Source organism: Pelobates fuscus, chromosome 7, assembly GCF_036172605.1.
Source record: "Pelobates fuscus isolate aPelFus1 chromosome 7, aPelFus1.pri, whole genome shotgun sequence".
In the NCBI taxonomy this organism is placed as follows: domain Eukaryota; kingdom Metazoa; phylum Chordata; class Amphibia; order Anura; family Pelobatidae; genus Pelobates; species Pelobates fuscus.
This window is the reverse complement of record NC_086323.1, coordinates 20,206,451-20,223,940: the sequence shown is the minus strand read 5'-3', so window position 1 is coordinate 20,223,940 and position 17,490 is coordinate 20,206,451. Positions and strand designations below refer to the sequence as shown.

General features: G+C 43.5%; 1 protein-coding gene across 2 annotated transcripts in view; it reads left to right on the top strand.

Moving 5' to 3' along the window:
* Positions 1 to 232: 232 nt before the first annotated feature.
* Positions 233 to 17,490, top strand: part of EFCAB14 (EF-hand calcium binding domain 14) — a 28,471-nt gene continuing 11,213 nt past the window's right edge. Inside the window, exons 1-7 of one of the 2 annotated variants that reach the window (XM_063427764.1) lie at positions 233 to 550; positions 5,006 to 5,154; positions 10,623 to 10,768; positions 13,303 to 13,401; positions 13,701 to 13,811; positions 14,189 to 14,269; positions 17,147 to 17,338. In XM_063427764.1, coding sequence (XP_063283834.1) covers positions 312 to 550; positions 5,006 to 5,154; positions 10,623 to 10,768; positions 13,303 to 13,401; positions 13,701 to 13,811; positions 14,189 to 14,269; positions 17,147 to 17,338 — 1,017 coding nt within the window. In that variant the 5' untranslated portion in view covers positions 233 to 311. Of the gene's footprint in view, positions 551 to 5,005; positions 5,155 to 10,622; positions 10,769 to 13,302; positions 13,402 to 13,700; positions 13,812 to 14,188; positions 14,270 to 17,143; positions 17,339 to 17,490 lie in introns of both variants that reach the window. The other variant, XM_063427763.1, reaches the window with a different exon arrangement.

Here is a 17,490-nt window from a genome sequence, read left to right as displayed (position 1 = left end):
TTATCACTTAGCTCCGCCCCCTGCGATGACGCAACTCGGCCCGGACACAGGGACGCGCTGTATGTGACTGGCTTCATGGGCGGGGTTATTTTTGAGGCCCCGCCCCCTGTGATGACGCAGCTCGGCCCGGATACGGTGAAGCGCTGTCATGGGCGGGGTTATCTTTGGGGCCCCGCCCCCTGTGAAGACGCAGCTCGGCCCGGATACAGTGAAGCGCTGTCATGGGCGGGGTTATCTTTGAGGCCCCGCCCCCTGTGATTACGCAGCTCGGCCCGGATACCGTGCAGCGCTCTATGTGACCCCCCGCTCCTATGGGCTCCGGGGCCCTCTCCGCCGGGCCCCAGGCCCCCCCCACTCCGCACAAGAAGATGAAGAAGCGGAAGGAGCTGAACGCGCTGATCGGACTGTCCGCGGACGGCGGGAGGAAGAAACCCAAGAAGGGCAGCGGACACCGGCTACTGCGGACCGAGCCCCCGGCCTCGGACTCCGACTCGGACAGCGAGGAGGACGAGTTCGGCAACCCGGGGGGAGGGGGCGGCCGCTGCGGGAGGTGAGAGGGGACACACTGACTGGGGGGGACACTGACTGGGGGGGGGGGACACACTGACTGGGGGGGGACACACTGACTGGGGGGGGACACACTGACTGGGGGGGACACACTGACTGGGGGGGACACACTGACTGGGGGGGGGGACACACTGACTGGGGGGGGGACACACTGACTGGGGGGGGGACACACTGACTGGGGGGGGCACACTGACTGGGGGGGACACACTGACTGGGGGGGACACACTGACTGGGGGGCACACTGACTGGGGGGGGCACACTGACTGGGGGGGGGCGCACTGACTGGGGGGGGACACACTGACTGGGGGGGGGGCACTGACTGGGGGGGGACACACTGACTGACTGGGGAACGCACTGACTGGGGGGGGACACACTGACTGACTGGGGAACGCACTGACTGGGGGGGACACACACTGACTGGGGGGGACACACTGACTGACTGGGGAACGCACTGACTGACTGGGGAACGCACTGACTGGGGGGGACACACACTGACTGGGGGGGACACACTGACTGACTGGGGAACGCACTGACTGGGGGGGGACACACTGACTGGGGAACGCACTGACTGGGGGGGGACACACTGACTGGGGGGGAACGCACTGACTGGGGGGGAACGCACTGACTGGGGGGGGACACACTGACTGGGGGGGGACACACTGACTGGGGGGGGACACACTGACTGGGGGGGGGACACACTGACTGGGGGGGACACACTGACTGGGTGGACACTGGGGGTCACTGACTGGGGCGGGGGTACTGGGGGTCCCTGACGGGGGGGGGGTCACTGACGGGGGGACACTGACGGGGGTGACAGAACATATAGTTTAGTTATTTCCTGGGTGAGGAAATTCTTCTGAGAGCGTTCTTTAATTTAAAGGGACACTCAGGACAAGGTAATATATTTAAAATCACTATTTAGTAGATATACCCCAAATGAAAACATGTGTGCATGTTTTTCATTGTGGGTAAATCTAAAAACAACTTGCAAAAGCTGCAGATTTATTGTTTGCAAACATTCCCCTTTTAGCCCAGCCCAGAAGTTCTGTGGCTGTCCAATCACAGACTTCCTAATGCAGCTCAATGAGAAGTATTTGCAAGGCAGGTGATCTGAGCAATTGCTGCCTCTTGAGTTTAGCTCTGCTGAGCTAAACAACCAGGATGAAACCGGATTGGGTGTCTGACCGGCGAGATGGGGGAGGGGGAAGGGGGGTGTAACAAGGTTAAATTTTTTCAACAAGTGACAATTTCTAGATTTAAAATGGGAGGGGGGGGGGGTTAAAGGACACACTCTTCACACATAAAACATGTAATGTTCCCGAGTGTCCCTTTCAGGAGCTTTTATTATTGGTGGGGGCACAGGTAGAATAAGGTTTAATTTGATTAGAAGGACCATTACACAGTGTGCACTGACTGCATAATGTAGCCCTTGTCATCTCGATGCAGGAACAGTGTCTGTTGTTTGGAAGGTAACAAGCTGAAATAGCATGATGCTATGGTAATATCTCATAAGATCGTCTGCGTAATCGACATGGCTATTCTTATAAGAAGATAGAAAATAATGTCAGTAGCTGTGGATAATCACGGAAAGGTGTGCTCTGCGTGATGTCTCAGACTTGGGATCAAAGGCTGTTTGTGTCCTTTCTGGCACTTTCAAAGATCAAAAACCTACCATATAGTGTTACTACAGTGTTAGTAATACAGGCAATAGTATTGCAGTGAATTGGGTCAGGAATTATTTATTGCATATATAAAGTCCATGAAACACACAAAGTAACTCCAAGTCACAGGCTAGAGATGAATCTGTTGGTAAGCGCTTTGGGGAAGCAAATTTACTAAAATGTCCAATACGAGGATGAGAGCAGAAGTTTGCATTTAGTAACCTGTCCACACACATTCTCTTTTTCATGGACTAATTATAAATGTATTTACTCTAAAAATATTGTGGTTTTTTTTTTAATGTAGTTATCTATTATTAATGAACTTTGTATCTGCCACACAGGAGATTGGCATCAAATAGTCTAGGTCGTGAATTAATAACACTTTGATGGCCCACTGTGACTCAGTCTTGGTCACAGCCATATTCTGATAACCTGTCAAAACCAAATAGTTTCTTACTCTTATTGGGGAGACTATGTAGAACTGCTCACCCCATTTACTCCGAGGCTGTTGGAGCTGCAGCTGAACAGCAGCTGGACCGAATCATTGACCTATGTAGCAATTTAATAATACCTAAACACTTCTTTTATTTCAATGATCTATCTATACGATCAGCCTTTAACGGGATAAACACAGGCTTACGACATGCAAACTGCGTTCTCATTGCTCATTTTTTTTACCAGTCTGAGATTGTTACCTGACCCGTTTATACTGCCCAGTAAAGTGTGTGTATAATATATAAACATTGCCATTTTTAATCTGTGCAAAATAACTTAATCAGAACCAAATTAACTTCTCTTAGTAACCAGGGAAGGGGTAGATCTTAAATGCAGTCACGTAGAATTAGATCAGCAATTGCAGATTTTAGTATCGTAGATGGTTTGTGAACTAAATTTCCCCTGATACCCATCTTGAAAATGTAGTTCACAAATATCTGTTTATTCAACATCCCTAGTCCATATAAGTATATATTTTATATAGAACTATGACATATACTCTAAATGTGGTTTTGTTCATTAGAATGAAGTATTAGTTTATTTTCATACCTCATGTAGATTGCAAGAGATGCATAATTTTAATATAAATATTCCTCCTCCGCCAAGTTTAGAACGGGGAAAATTAAGTATTGTATATATTTTTTTTTCCTTTGTGTTTGTACTTGATGTTTGTTTAGAAATTCTGATTGTTTGCTGGACATTACATTGTTACATTTCAGCTGTTTTGCAATTAACAAGACATTTTCACACCGTGCTTTGTTCTAATTGGCAGTATCCCAGTAATGTGTTTTTTAAAAAGATTTACACAGTATGTATAGGTCATTCATGTCCCTGTATTTTGCTGGCAGAGTATGGCCTCTCTGGGATAATGCCAACGTCCCTAACTCACTCCTCTTTTCAAGATATCCGTAGCCTAGCCTGAATAATGGGGTTTTGTGCTGTCACTGTGACTAGCATACTACTTGGGTGTAAGGAAGCCCATGTTGTAAGACATTATTTGGAAATGTGTTAATACTGATATGCATACACTGCTTTTATTCTGCAAGTGCATTACATTTTAAAGGGTCACTCCAGACCCCTGTAGCACTTTGCTTTGCTGAAAGGCTTTCTGTGAAGTGTGTCCTCAGTGGATTTAAACTCAAGAGGCAGCAATTGATTAGAGCCACCTGCCTTGCAAAGACTTCTCCTTGAGCTGCAATGGGAAGTCTGTGATTGGACAGCCACAGAAAGTCTGGGCGGGGTTAGAAGGGGAGGACTTGTAAAGGCGGCAGACAAAATATTTGCAGGTTTTGCAAGCTGTTTTTATGTATGCCTCAAATGAAAAGATGCATAATAAAATACAGGCAACTTTTTATTTTATTTTGTATTTGGGCACTGGCGTCCTTTTTAAAGGTGTAATATATATGTGTCATAGTGAACTATGTAGTGTCTTTTTAATTGTTACAACTATTGGGGGAGAAACCTATTGATGCAACCCTGGAGTGGGTGATAAGCATTCGTTCTTAATTTGTTTGTGAGTGCATAGAGTACTATGTCTATCCATACGATCTGTATAGTGTTACCCTATGTATTTTTTTTGTATTGCATGGTCTGTAGAATCTGAGTTGTATATTGTTGAAGATGTAAAGTGGAATTATTTTTGTGGCTACAGGACAAGGTTTACTAAGAGGTGAATAATCACATCCCTCTATTTCTTATTAGAGTTAATTTTCACTGGAGGTGTGGTGTAATTTTTGTACATAGTTTGTTTTGAAGTGTATACTTTCCTATAGGGTTGTCACTGGCTCATCGCTGTAAGATATTTGGGGAGCCTAATTGCTTTGGCCTGGGAGCAAGTATACCTTTTTATTGAACACACATCGAAGTTAATAGAAGAGATTCGAGTAACCCAGTCTAACCCTGGAGAGGATTGAGGTCCACCATTCAAAGCACAACCCCACACAGTACCGGGCTAGCAAAGACCCAGTACAGTTCCTGTCTGCTGCCTCACTCCTGCAGTACTGTGCCACCAGGACTGATGCCAATGTACCGACTGCTAATTATTATAAGATAAATGGTGGGAGGCTGCAGTCCACAAACCATATTTGCTAGTAGCCTGGGGTTTGTCCCTCTTGTTGACCACCTTTTGGAGAATATTATACAAAAGTTAAAAGAAAAAGTGTCAAAGTTCAAAGCAGTGCAACATTACACAAATATATTGCATACTGATTTAATTATGTATCGGAACGAGGAAATTCACTGACTTTACCAAAATCTAACAGATTCTTTTTGTTTATTTCTAGGGGTGAATTCCTGCAATGCTGTAAAGTCTGCTACCCACTATGTTGCTTTATAGTTTTGGCAGCCTGCGTGGTGACTTGCATCGGTCTAGTCTGGATGCAAGTTGCTCTGAAGGAGAACATAGATGTACTTCAAGAAAGATTCCGAGTCAGTAAGTATCCCGTGTGCAGAGTTGTTTTTTTTTTTTTTTTTTCTGTGAACAGTGTGGCAGTATAAAATGACTGCCTTGTACAGACCTGGGGGTGGTCCTGAAACTATGAAACCTATTTTGTTGAGCTTTATATTGACTTTGATATTGTGTGGGTTTTTTGTCCCTACTTGACACCCAAGTAAGATGAATGTGATATGTAAATATATGATCAGAAATAACACTAAAATAAAAATAACTGTGGGCTGGATCTGTTACTTTCTAGGTATTACCTGTACAAGTCACGAATGTACCGCTGCATAATTGCAGTAAAAGAGGAACATTAAGAAGTTTGTTTGTTTTTTTTGGTTTGCGTATGTGTTTACATCTATTCATAATGCATTTATTCCCTTGAATAAGAAGTTATCTTTCTAGAGTCTGGAGCACCATTTTACAAAGTGTGTTCTGTGTGCCCGAACTAGTTTCATATTTCTCAATCACCTTCTCCGATAGAGGATGGCACAAGTGTGCACCTCAAGGGTCTCAGCGAGACAGCGTGTGATCTGTAAAATACAGCTTTAGTGTTTATAAGCAAATGCTTATCATCTGCGTATTTAATATTAAAGGGACACTTTAGTCACCAGAACAACTACAGCTTAATGTAGTTTTTCTGGTGAGTATAATAGTTCCCCTCAGGCTTATTTCATGCAAACACTGCCTTTTTCAGAGAAAAAGCAGTGTTCACATTGCTTCTAGGGACACTTCCAAGTGGCCACTCCTTAGATGGCCACTGGAGGTGCTTCCTGGGTCAGTGTTGCCAAAAAAGCAGCCCTGACGTTCAGCATCCCCACACTCTGCATGGAGATGCATTGATTTAATGCATCTCTATGAGGAGGTCCTGATTGGCCAAAATGGCATTTGGCCCCGCCACTGTGCCAATTTTAGCCAATCCAATGCTTTCCCTAAGGGAAAGCATTGGATTGGCTAAAAATCTGCTATTTTGATGATGTCACAAATGGGACGAAGCCAGCGCCGGCGACACACGCGGCGCTGGATACAAGGGGAGTTTGAAACTTTTTTTATAGGGGGGCTAAGGGGGAGCAAGCCACCTATATGGTTGGTTAAACACTATAGGGTCAGGAATACATGTTTGTGTTCCTGACCCTATAGTGATCCTTATTGGCTACCTTTTTAATGCTGCAGATGTTTGTTAATTGATACACACGTGGCTGGGAATATTCAGAAATGTTAGTAAATATCTGCAGTGTTAGCAGTCCCTATCAGGTGCTGGTTCTTATGAGGGATTTTTATACATGTTTAAAAATGGACATTAAAGACTTTCATTATTCATTTAAAACAGGGGCCTAAAATAATAACAAGGAGCAAATAAATGTAAGGGCTCACGGGATCTTTCCCCGTTTCTATAAATTACACATTCTTTGCCCAGCCCTGCCTATTAAGTAATATGGAATAAATGGTAGATTGAATATGTGTTACATTTAAAAAAAAAAAGTCTTCGTGCAAATTATTATTTGCATTTTATTATACGGAAAAATTTAGCTTGTCAGGTAGTGTGGTGGTGGTGGTGGGGATACTTTTGGAGCTTGCTGATCAATAAAGATGGACTCATCCATTGAGTGGAAGATCAGTCCATTGACCCTGAGTTGTTCCAGCCACTATGCATTCAGAAAACCTCCCAAAGACTCATTGGAATATTCTATGCCTCAAGCAAACAGAAGGCATGAGATCTCTGAGAAAAGGCAGAATTTAATAGCTTGGCCTTTGGTTGGCCTCTACATGGGTCCTTAACAGGTCTGCTGTGTTTGGGACATTTAAATAGTTTTCAGTCAGGTGAAGCTGCTCACTACTTTATTTATTTTTTTGCATGCATTTTTTTTTTTTTTTTTTCAATTCTTTATTTTTGCTGTGCACGCAAATTATACAGAGTGGCGAGAGGTGCCCCAAAAGCAATCCTACGTCTTTTCCCACGCTTAACATGCGGGGCATATAAATGACAGGCACAATTTTTGTTTTTTTTTAAATCAGGCTTAAACATTTAGCTTTAGACATATATAAGTAAGTATAAGTAAGTTAGAACGATGCTATAAGCAGTCCGAGTAACGTAATTGCGTTCATTGGCAGTAACATGCTAGAGACCTGAACATGTGACGTAGTATATGATGTAGACTAACCCTCGCTTCATGTTGCTAGATTTGCTATGCTTATATACAATAGCGTTGTTAGAGTGGTGCGATATCCACGCCATGGACAATCCTATTGGCGGAACTGCGTATCATTGGCAGTAATATGCTAGAAACATTAACACATGTTGTAGGATAAATGTTGCGTTACGGTGCTAGATTGGCTATGCTCATGTATATATAATCTATACTCTATACACATTAGTGTTGCATATCAAAATCTAATAATCATACGCAGTTAACCAACTAATAATTATCGCTTAAGGCCACTGGACCCTGGGGCGCACTAGCGCCAACGCCCGGGTACTCCATACTGGGGATAGTGTTTGTCTATGTATGGAATAGATCGGAACACAATAAACATAATATAAAGAGAGAGAAAAAAAAAAAAAAAATCGATCGCAGAAAACTGAAAACATAATAAGCAATGCAGAGTCATCTGGATATGCAGCTGCCGCCGCTGTCTGAGCCAGGCTCGGATTATAGGTGCAGTCCCGGAATCATCCAATTCCTGCAATCGGCAGGGTTGATGCGTGTGCAGGAACGGTCGGGGAATATGCTTTGGCGGCACGGCATACTATGCTGGTCAGCTTGCACAGTCTCCCAGATGCGGGGGAGTGTGGCACCCCGGAGTCGCGTGAATGTCTGCTTGCCGGTGAGTGTGAGGACCTCCATGTTGTGGTCAGAGCCGAGTTCACCTGCCTCGAGTCAGGGTAGCTCCAAGGTCTCCTACCCGATGTGGTCGTCTCTCTGGGTTGTGCACCTCGTGGTGTCGCTTGTTTGGTCGGGCTGGGCTTGCCCCTCTGAGTCTTGTGTCTCGGGTCGAGTCGCCGGCGAGGGAGTCGTGGAGGTACTGGATTGTTGTTGCTCACCTTGCGCATTTCTGAGAGAGCCCTTCGCCGGAGCTGGGTGTTCCCGGTTGCAGTAGTAAGGGGAGCTTTTGTTGTACTCCGCTGGGCTCCTCGTGGTGAGTTGTGTGGCCTCTCAGTGATCAGTGGTGCGTGCCCCTGAGGCCGCATGCGAGCCCTCAGCTGCTTCCAAAAGGAGGCGAAGATAACATTCAACCTGCGTTCAGTGTCCAGCCATATGCTTTGTGAATAGGCTGTGGGGACAGCGTCCGCCATCTTGGGAGCCTGCATACCAGTAGGTTTGGGACCCTGTGTCCCTTTCGTTTGTACACCGCTTCGGAGTTGATGGGGGGTGGACCGGGATGACCCCCACCGGTCCAGAGGGGGGGAGACGAGGGCCCAAGTCTTGGCTCTTTACCAGTCGTGGGGTCAGGAGAGCGGCCGTCCCTCCCGCACCCGCCATGTTTGTAGGCCTCACCATCGTGTCGGGTGATTGGGGTTTGATGTGTCACTCGATTAGTGCACCCCGATGTCACTGCTCTCTGGGTGGCCTTTCTGACTCGGTTATGTGCCGTTAGGGCTATGAAAATCATAGAAATTTGCTGATTGCAGCGGGAGCTGCTGTAGTGTGCTTCCACTCTGCTCCGAGGTCAAGCCCCGCCCCCTTGCATGCATTTTTAACCCTGACGTCCTATAAAATAGTTGTTCCCCTTTGATTGTCAAGTCATTTGTTGCTCCCTGGATTGTGTTCCCCTGACCCCTTAATGACGTTCATGAAAGCTGCTGTACAGGTCCTGTACAAAAAAGAGCCCATACAAGTTACTTGTGACGAGCGCACATAACATACGAGATTGTGTACTGTCAAGGGAAGCATTGCTTCCTGTTTGATGTGACAGAGCAGTGGATGGCAGGATGACAGAACCTGTTACAATAAACAATTGAATGACATAAAACCTAGAGAGCAGGCACTATAACTACCACAACCAGCTGAGTTTGATATGCTTCCTGTCCATTTAAGGGTATATTCAAGTTGCTATAGTCCTTGGCCTGGAGTTTGACCCCATTTGTGAGCATTTAAATGAAACAGATGACATTGTCCTATACAAAAAGGTTTCCTGTATGCTAGTGGATAGGATGTGGTCTTTTCCTTTAACACCAGTAATAAGCGCTCTGTTTAATGGGCTGCTGTTCTAGAATGGTCCTTATCTTTTCAGCTTGGGGATATACACACTATTGTCCTATTAATGGAGCATCTAACTGCTAAAATGATACATTTCCTTGTATTTTGTTCCCCGTCCTTTGCATTTTTTAGCAGGAAAGTGTTTTTTGTTTTTTTTACTATTAATGAGGAGATGATCTTTTTGTTCAGAATATTTCAGTACCATCTGGGAATAGCTGACTTAAAGGGACACTATAGTCACGAATACAATGTCCGCTTAATGAAGCCGTTTTGGTGTATAGATCATGTCCCTGCAGTCTAACTGCTCAATTCTCTGCCATTTAGGAGTTAAAACACTATGTTTATGCACCCTAGTCACACCTCTGTACATGTGACTGCATGGCCTTCCTAAACACTTCCTGTAAAGAGTCATCTAATGTTTATACTTCCTTCATTTGCAAATTCTGTTGTATTGAAAATTTCCCATCCTCTGCACTGTTAATAGCCTGCTAGACCCTGCAGGAGCCTCCTGTGTATGATTTAAAGTTCAATTTACAGAGCAGAAGATAAAGACCTTTAACCCCTTAAGGACCAAACTTCTGGAATAAAAGGGAATCCTGACGTGTCACACACGTCGTGTGTCCTTAAGGGGTTAAAGTAAGTTACATCTGATAGATCGTGAAACCAATTTTTTTCATGCAGACTGTGAGTCACAGCCAAGGGGAGGTGTGGTTAGGGCTGCATAAACAGAAACAAGTGATTTAACTCCTAAATGGCAGGGAATTTAGCAGTGAAACTTCAGAGTCATAACCTATACACAAAAGCTGCGTCTTTAAGCCAAAGTTGTTTTGTAGACTATAGTGTCCCTTTAAAATAAAATGGCATTTTAACAAGGTTATTGGCAGCAGGTTGTATAATTTGTTTGTGGGTATGGCAATGCCATACATTCCCATTGTCAATTCTTAAATACATTTTATAGTTACCATAACCACAATGACCTTTTGTAGTGTTTATGGTGGAAGAATTCCTTCGGTGGGGGTTGCTTTTCTCGTATCCAAATGTGTCCACACAGATAACAAGCAAGTAAACGATATTGATATTCCACTAGCATTAGTAGTAGACTGTAGGTTTTGTCACCGTACTTAACTTGCTACAACGATTAGAATTTATTAAATTAGAATTGAAGTACAATTTCACCAGTAATTTAAATACTTTCCATGAGTGAATGATAATGGCAGAATTTTTCTAATTTTATTTATTTTTATTTTATATTTTGAACCCCAGTGGACTCTAGCCAGAAGAACTCGCTGCAAGATATCCCCAAAATAAAAGATGATTTGCTCACAAAGCAAAAGCATTTGGATGAAATAGTTACTGGGGAAATGGGACTAAACAAACTGTGGGCAAACATAACTGAGATGTATAAGCAGGTAAGTACTCCTTTAAACATGGTAGTAGTATTATTGTGGTAGAATGAATGCATGGCAAATGTCAGGAAGGCGTTGGTCACTAAAATGTTATCGCTAAAGAATCTTGGTCCTTCAGGGGTTAACAAAGGATGGAATATGCACAGCACTCCCATCCAAACCGTATGTAATGGTTCTACAGAATGATTCATGAGTTTGTACTGACTTTTATCTGCGATACCCATTGTACAGCGCTACAGATTCTGATGGTGCTATATAAATAATAAAAAAATAATAATAATAATGAAAGCTTTAACTGCCTGGTATTTAAGGTGTTAGCCAAACGGAAATCTTCATTGTTTCAAGCGGAGATCCCTATTGTGTAAAAGCAAAAAAACATCAAGCAATATAACCATGTCTAAATTTGTGGTCTCGTGTTTCTACATTCTCTATCAAATGAGTTGTTTTATGCTCAAAAGGTGTTGATGCAAAAGTGGTTTCGCCAATCAAGAATACAATAGGGCTTTACTTGCGATTTTGAGGGAATTTTATACTTGAATGCTTTTGTTTGAGCTGCGATTTCTTGAAATATCAGTTTGTTTTTTGTTTGTTTTAGTAATTTATTAAGATGTGGATCTCCCTTTTGCAAAAGGTCTTGTGGTGAAGTGTAAAACCATAAATAGCACGACCTAAAAATACAAAGGGAGACCAATAGTGCAGACAAAAAAGCGCTAAAAAACATAAAAAAGAAGAACTATAAAACACTCACAAACATAGAAGTTTAAAAGGCAGGGTATACTCAGTCTTCTTCAAGTGCTTCTTTTCTTCTTGTGTATGAAGATAGGTACTTAAAACAAAGCACAGAAAAAGAACATAGTGTGTAACTGTATAATTTTCCAAGTATTGCTTTATTGTGTACACTTACAAAATCAAGAAGTTAAAAAGGCCCATCAATATATACATCCACTGTCAGCTACCAGGTACAGATGAAACCGCCAGGATTAAAAGACAAAATTGGATGAAAAAAGGGTCCACAGTAAAATAATTAAAAAGTGAAATAAAGCTTGCCACCCCAGGGTGGCAAGCTTTATTTCACTTTTTAATTATTTTACTGTGGACCCTTTTTTCATCCAATTTTGTCTTTTAATCCTGGCGGTTTCATCTGTACCTGGTAGCTGACAGTGGATGTATATATTGATGGGCCTTTTTAACTTCTTGATTTTGTAAGTGTACACAATAAAGCAATACTTGGAAAATTATACAGTTACACACTATGTTCTTTTTCTGTGCTTTGTTTTAAGTACCTATCTTCATACACAAGAAGAAAAGAAGCACTTGAAGAAGACTGAGTATACCCTGCCTTTTAAACTTCTATGTTTGTGAGTGTTTTATAGTTCTTCTTTTTTATGTTTTTTAGCGCTTTTTTGTCTGCACTATTGGTCTCCCTTTGTATTTTTAGGTCGTGCTATTTATGGTTTTATGTATAAGATATTGAAGACATTGAGGAGTCTTCGCACTTCCTATTTCTGGGTATTTATATAAATTTTATATTTTACCTTAGTAATAGCCACAGAGGGTTTTTTAGATTTTGCATTTGAGAGTGCAAATCATTTTTTTCTGCTTGTGGTGAAGTGTATCTGACTTGCCGTACTGTAAACAGGTTAAAGGGTTATTCTAAGCACCATGACCACTTCAATAATTTGAATGGTCATGGCGCCTGGAGTTTATATGTGCAGTGTTTGTCTATGAAATGCTGCAAATGATAAGCTCAACACTTTTACTGATGGAGGTTTAATTTTACCTCTGGCATCGTTAGGGCGTCATTAGCCAGCCTGAAATAATACTGCCGGGCTTGCGATTGTCAATTCTGGGCATGTTTCTACACACAGTTCCATGCATTGGCTGAGAGCGACCAGCTGATATTCAGCCAATGAATTGCTAATGCGCCGATATCGGAGTTCTGCAGCTCAGCAGAAGCCGGTTGCACATCACCAGAGCTGAAGGGAACCTTGGTGCACTGCGGGGTCTGAGCTAAGAGGCAAATCATTGCAAAATGGTTTGCCCTATTACTGGAAACCGAGCCATGGTACTCCTGCTACAGTGGGCTGTTGTGGTATGATGCTGATAATAACCCTTTTAATTATTGTGACACCAACTTCATGAATGATTTGTTATAGATAACTCTTAATATAAAACAGCACAACTTGGCTACTTAAAATATGGTACTACCTGTCTGCAATTACGGTACCTGTCTGTTTTGTGTTCCTGCTACGTGGAGCCCCAAATTTCCTTTATTTCTATGAGTTTGGGTCATAGTCTAAATCTCTGAAGTCAAAGGGGACAAAATCCTAGGAAACTGCAAAACGGACTCCCATTGATACTGGAGTATTGTCCCTAAAACGTGAGACCATTTCATTTGTATGAAATTCAGAAAGCAGTTATGTCATGGGTTTAAACAAGATAACTTATCTCTGAATGTGACAGTTCTCGTTTCAGTAGTTGTGGTTTTTTTATTCGCTGTAACTGAGAAGTGTTTTCTTTTTCTTTTTGAAACTTAGATTGAGCTGCTGATTTCTGCTGTTAACCACCTAAAAGCCAACATGAAATCTGCTTCCGACCTGATAAATCTGCCGAATACAATGGAGGAACTTCAGAAGGTATGTAATTGCATAGCTATAATGGATCGTTAAAGGACCACTCCAGGTACCGTAATGACTTCATCTCAATAAAGTTGTTAGGGTGTCGGGAGGTCTTGGGTGCCTTTTAACTTTATGACCCTATGCCTAATCTGACTTCAAACTCCATGTGGAAGCTTTCCTTTTGGGTGCCAGGAGAGTCAGCTCAAGAGACCTTTTAATTATATAGATTTTTATTTGTTATTTTGACTGTTTACCGAATATAATTCCATTGTTAAACTAGTTGATCTGTTTTTTTTTTTTTTTCCCTCTTCTGTTAGAGTGTTGCCACCTTGGGCAGCACATTGACCAGTGTCCACCATGATGTAGAGACCATGCAGACGGCAGCCGAGGAGCAGAAGAAGAAAGTGGAAACACTACAGCAGGATGTGGTAAAGAAACCGTGACTGTAATGTCCGAGCTCAAAATTTCCACTAGCCAAAAGTAGAAATTCACCTCTGGGGCTGTATTAAGGCTTGCAGTGGCAAGTAACTTTTAAGGCCTAGCTGGTAGCATAGGACTTCACATTTTAAGCCCTGATAATATAATATACTGAGTGGGACCATATTTCATTTTGAGTGAGGAGATGTTAGAACTCTGAAAATCTACAAAAAATGTTTGTATTGTACTCCATGGCCTCTTTGCAGCCGTGCTTGGTTCTACCATCCGAATGGCAGAACTGACCGTGTCTACTCTCTACCGTTATGTATGCTAGACTAGTTTTTCTTCTACTTATTTTTGTTTTTTGTTTTTTTATTTATTCTTCTAGTCAAAGCTTGTCACAAAAGATACCAGTCAAGCATTGCCAACATCTCCATCTGTCCGCAGTGGAACCCACGACATAACACAGGTCTGTTTTCACAGAGAGGGGATTTCTCCTCATTCTGTACACATTGGGGTAGTACTTCCAAGCTGTGGTTACGGGTGTGTTCCTTTTTATTAATATAAGTAGAGGTTTGATGAGTTGGCATAGGAGCTGGAGAGATTAGCTTGATCGTGCATAATTGTGAAATACCTCATGTATGTAAACTGAATATTAAGGTTTGTTGTCCCCTCCATTTTTTATTTTATTTATTTATTTATTTTTAAATTGGCTATTTTGGGCTGCATTTTGAAAGCTTTTGGAAGTACCGTATATACTCGAGTATAAGCCGACCCGAATATAAGCCGAGGCCCCTAACTTTATCCCAAAAAACTGGGAAAACTTATTGACTCGAGTATAAGACTAGGGTGGGAAATGCAGCAGCTACTGGTAAATTTCTAAATAAAATTAGATCCTAAAAAAAATATATTAATTGAATATTTATTTACAGTGTGTGTGTGTGTATGAGTGCAGTGTGTGTGCATGAATGCAGTGTGTGTGTGCATGAATGCAGTGTGTGTGTGCATGAATGCAGTGTGTGTGTGCAGTGTGTGCAGGGCCGGTGCAAGGATATTTGCCGCCGTAGGCAAAAAAAATTTTGCCGCCCCCCCCATATGTCCTGACTTCCCCTCCTCCTCCCTCAGTGGTCCTTACCTCCCCACCCCCGTGTTCCTTCACTCCCCCCCCCCAGTGGTCCTGACTCACCCCTCCCCTAGTGGTCCTTACCCTCCCCTCCCCTAGTGGTCCTTACTTCCCCCTCCCCTCCCATAGTGGTCCTTATCCCACCCCCTCCCTCTCATAGTGGTCCTTATCCCCCTTCTCCCTCCCATAGTGTTCCTTATCCCCCCATCCCTCCCATAGTGGTCCATATACCCCCCCCCCTCCCTCCCATAATGGTCCTTATACCCCCTCCCTCCCATAGTGGTCCTTATCCCACCCCCTCCCATAGTGGTCCTTATACCCCCCCTCCCTCCCATAGTGGTCCTTATACCCCCCCTCCCTCCCATAGTGGTCCTTATACCCCCCTCCCTCCAATAGTGGTCCTTATCCCCCCTCCCTCCCTCCCATAGTGGTCCTTATCCCCCCCTCCCTCCCATAGTGGTCCTTATACTCCCCTCCCTCCCATAGTGGTCCTTATACCCCCTCCCTCCCATAGTGGTCCTTATACCCCCCCTCCCTCCCATAGTGGTCCTTATATCCCCCTCCCTCCCATAGTGGTCCTTATACCCCCCCCTCCCTCCCATAGTGGTCCTTATCCCCCCCCCCCTCCCTCCCATAGTGGTCCTTATCCCCCCCCCCTCCCTCCCATAGTGGTCCTTACCCCCCCCCCCTCCCTCCCATAGTGGTCCTTATACCCCCCCTCCCTCCCATAGCGGTCCTTATACCCCCCCTCCCTCCCATAGCGGTCCTTATACCCCCCTCCCTCCCATAGTGGTCCTTAACCCACCCCCTCCCTCCCATAGTGGTCCTTAACCCACCCCCTCCCTCCCATAGTGGTCCTTATACCCCCCACCCCCTCCCATAGTGGTCCTTATACCCCTTTTTTTTTTTATTATTAATTTTTTTTTTTTTTTTATTTCTTATTTTTTTTTTATTTTTTTCGTCCCCCCTCCCTGCTTGATATATGGCAGGGAGGGGGGCTCTCCTTCCCTGGTGGTCCAGTGGCAGTTCAGTGGGGGGGAGAGGGGGGCTGGCAGAGCTGTACTTACCTTTCCTGCAGCTCCTGTCAGCTCTCTCCTCCTCCGCGCCGTCCGTTCTGCTCTTCTGTCAGCTCCCAGTGTAAGTCTCGCGAGAGCCGCGGCTCTCGCGAGACTTACACTGGGAGCTGACCGAGGTGCTGAACGGACGGCGCGGAGGAGGAGAGAGCTGACAGGAGCTGCAGGAAAGGTAAGTACAGCTCTGCCAGCCCCCCTCTCCCCCCAATCTGTATTATGGCAATGCAAATTGCCATAATACAGACTCTGACTCGAGTATAAGCCGAGTTGGGGTTTTTCAGCCCAAAAAATGGGCTGAAAAACTCGGCTTATACTCGAGTATATACGGTAAGCTCTTTGTGTATTTTCACAGTGGGACCTGCAGTCACTATGCGGTACTGGTATTAAACATGCTTAATTGTGGGCTGAGGTGGAAATGTTAATGTAGCAGATATATGGAAAATCTATCAGCAGAAATGTGATATTAATCAGATATCCGCATGCGTGAATCCCAGATTTATATTTAAACACAGCCTTAAAGTGAACCTTTCATGACCGTTGTGTCATTAACCTCTGTGCTAGAATTGATTAACTGGTGAGAGGAAGGTCAATGTTTGATATAGGAGTTCTGTTTTTTTTTTTTTGGGGGGGGGAGGGCTTTTTTATATCTCCTGTCTAATGAACAGACATCTTTGTTTGCTGCTAGGCCAATGTATAGTTAACATTTTATGAACTTTAACACACACTTTTCTGCATTATAACTCTTTTAAATGTGAAACAACAACACTGTCAGGATTTTTAACTGAAGTTTGACTTGCCAGGAATTCAAAATGAATTTCAATTCAGGTCAAAATGGCTCATTTGAAAATTAAGCTGACTGAAAATGTTTCATTTTCTGCCATTTTGGCCTAAAACTTTAAAATGTGTGTGTGTGTGTGTGTGTGTGTGTGTGTGTGTGTAGGTGTTGAGGACTGAAACGTCAACTATCTGACACAAGCAGAACTTACCTTTTTAGGAAAGTCTCAAAGTCTCACATGTGGACTTAAATGTCTATGTGCGTATGTTAAAGAAGTGATTTAGGTTACAAATCCACGTGTTTGATATATCTCAATACACACATCACATATCCATAGTGTTTCCTCCTAACCGTTATCCTGTCTGAACACAGCAGGAGATCTTGTATCTTCAGAACACCGTAGAAGATTTGAATGCCACCCTGATTCAGGATCAGAAGCAGAATAATTTCCGATTCCATAACATGGACTCCACCGTGGCTAACGTTAGCCAAAGGGTCACACAGTTGGAGAACGATGTTCAGCTTTTAAATAAAATCCAGACAAAAGAAAACTCTCTTCTCAGTCCGGTAAGTGTGCTGTTTATTGAATTCATTTGCTTTAAAAATTCCCTATGTGTCATGAGATAGCAGTGTATTGTAGGGGCATTCTACAGCTTATTGTTTATTATCTTCATGTTCACTGACAGGCGTCACCCACCTTCCACCTACATCATATGGAA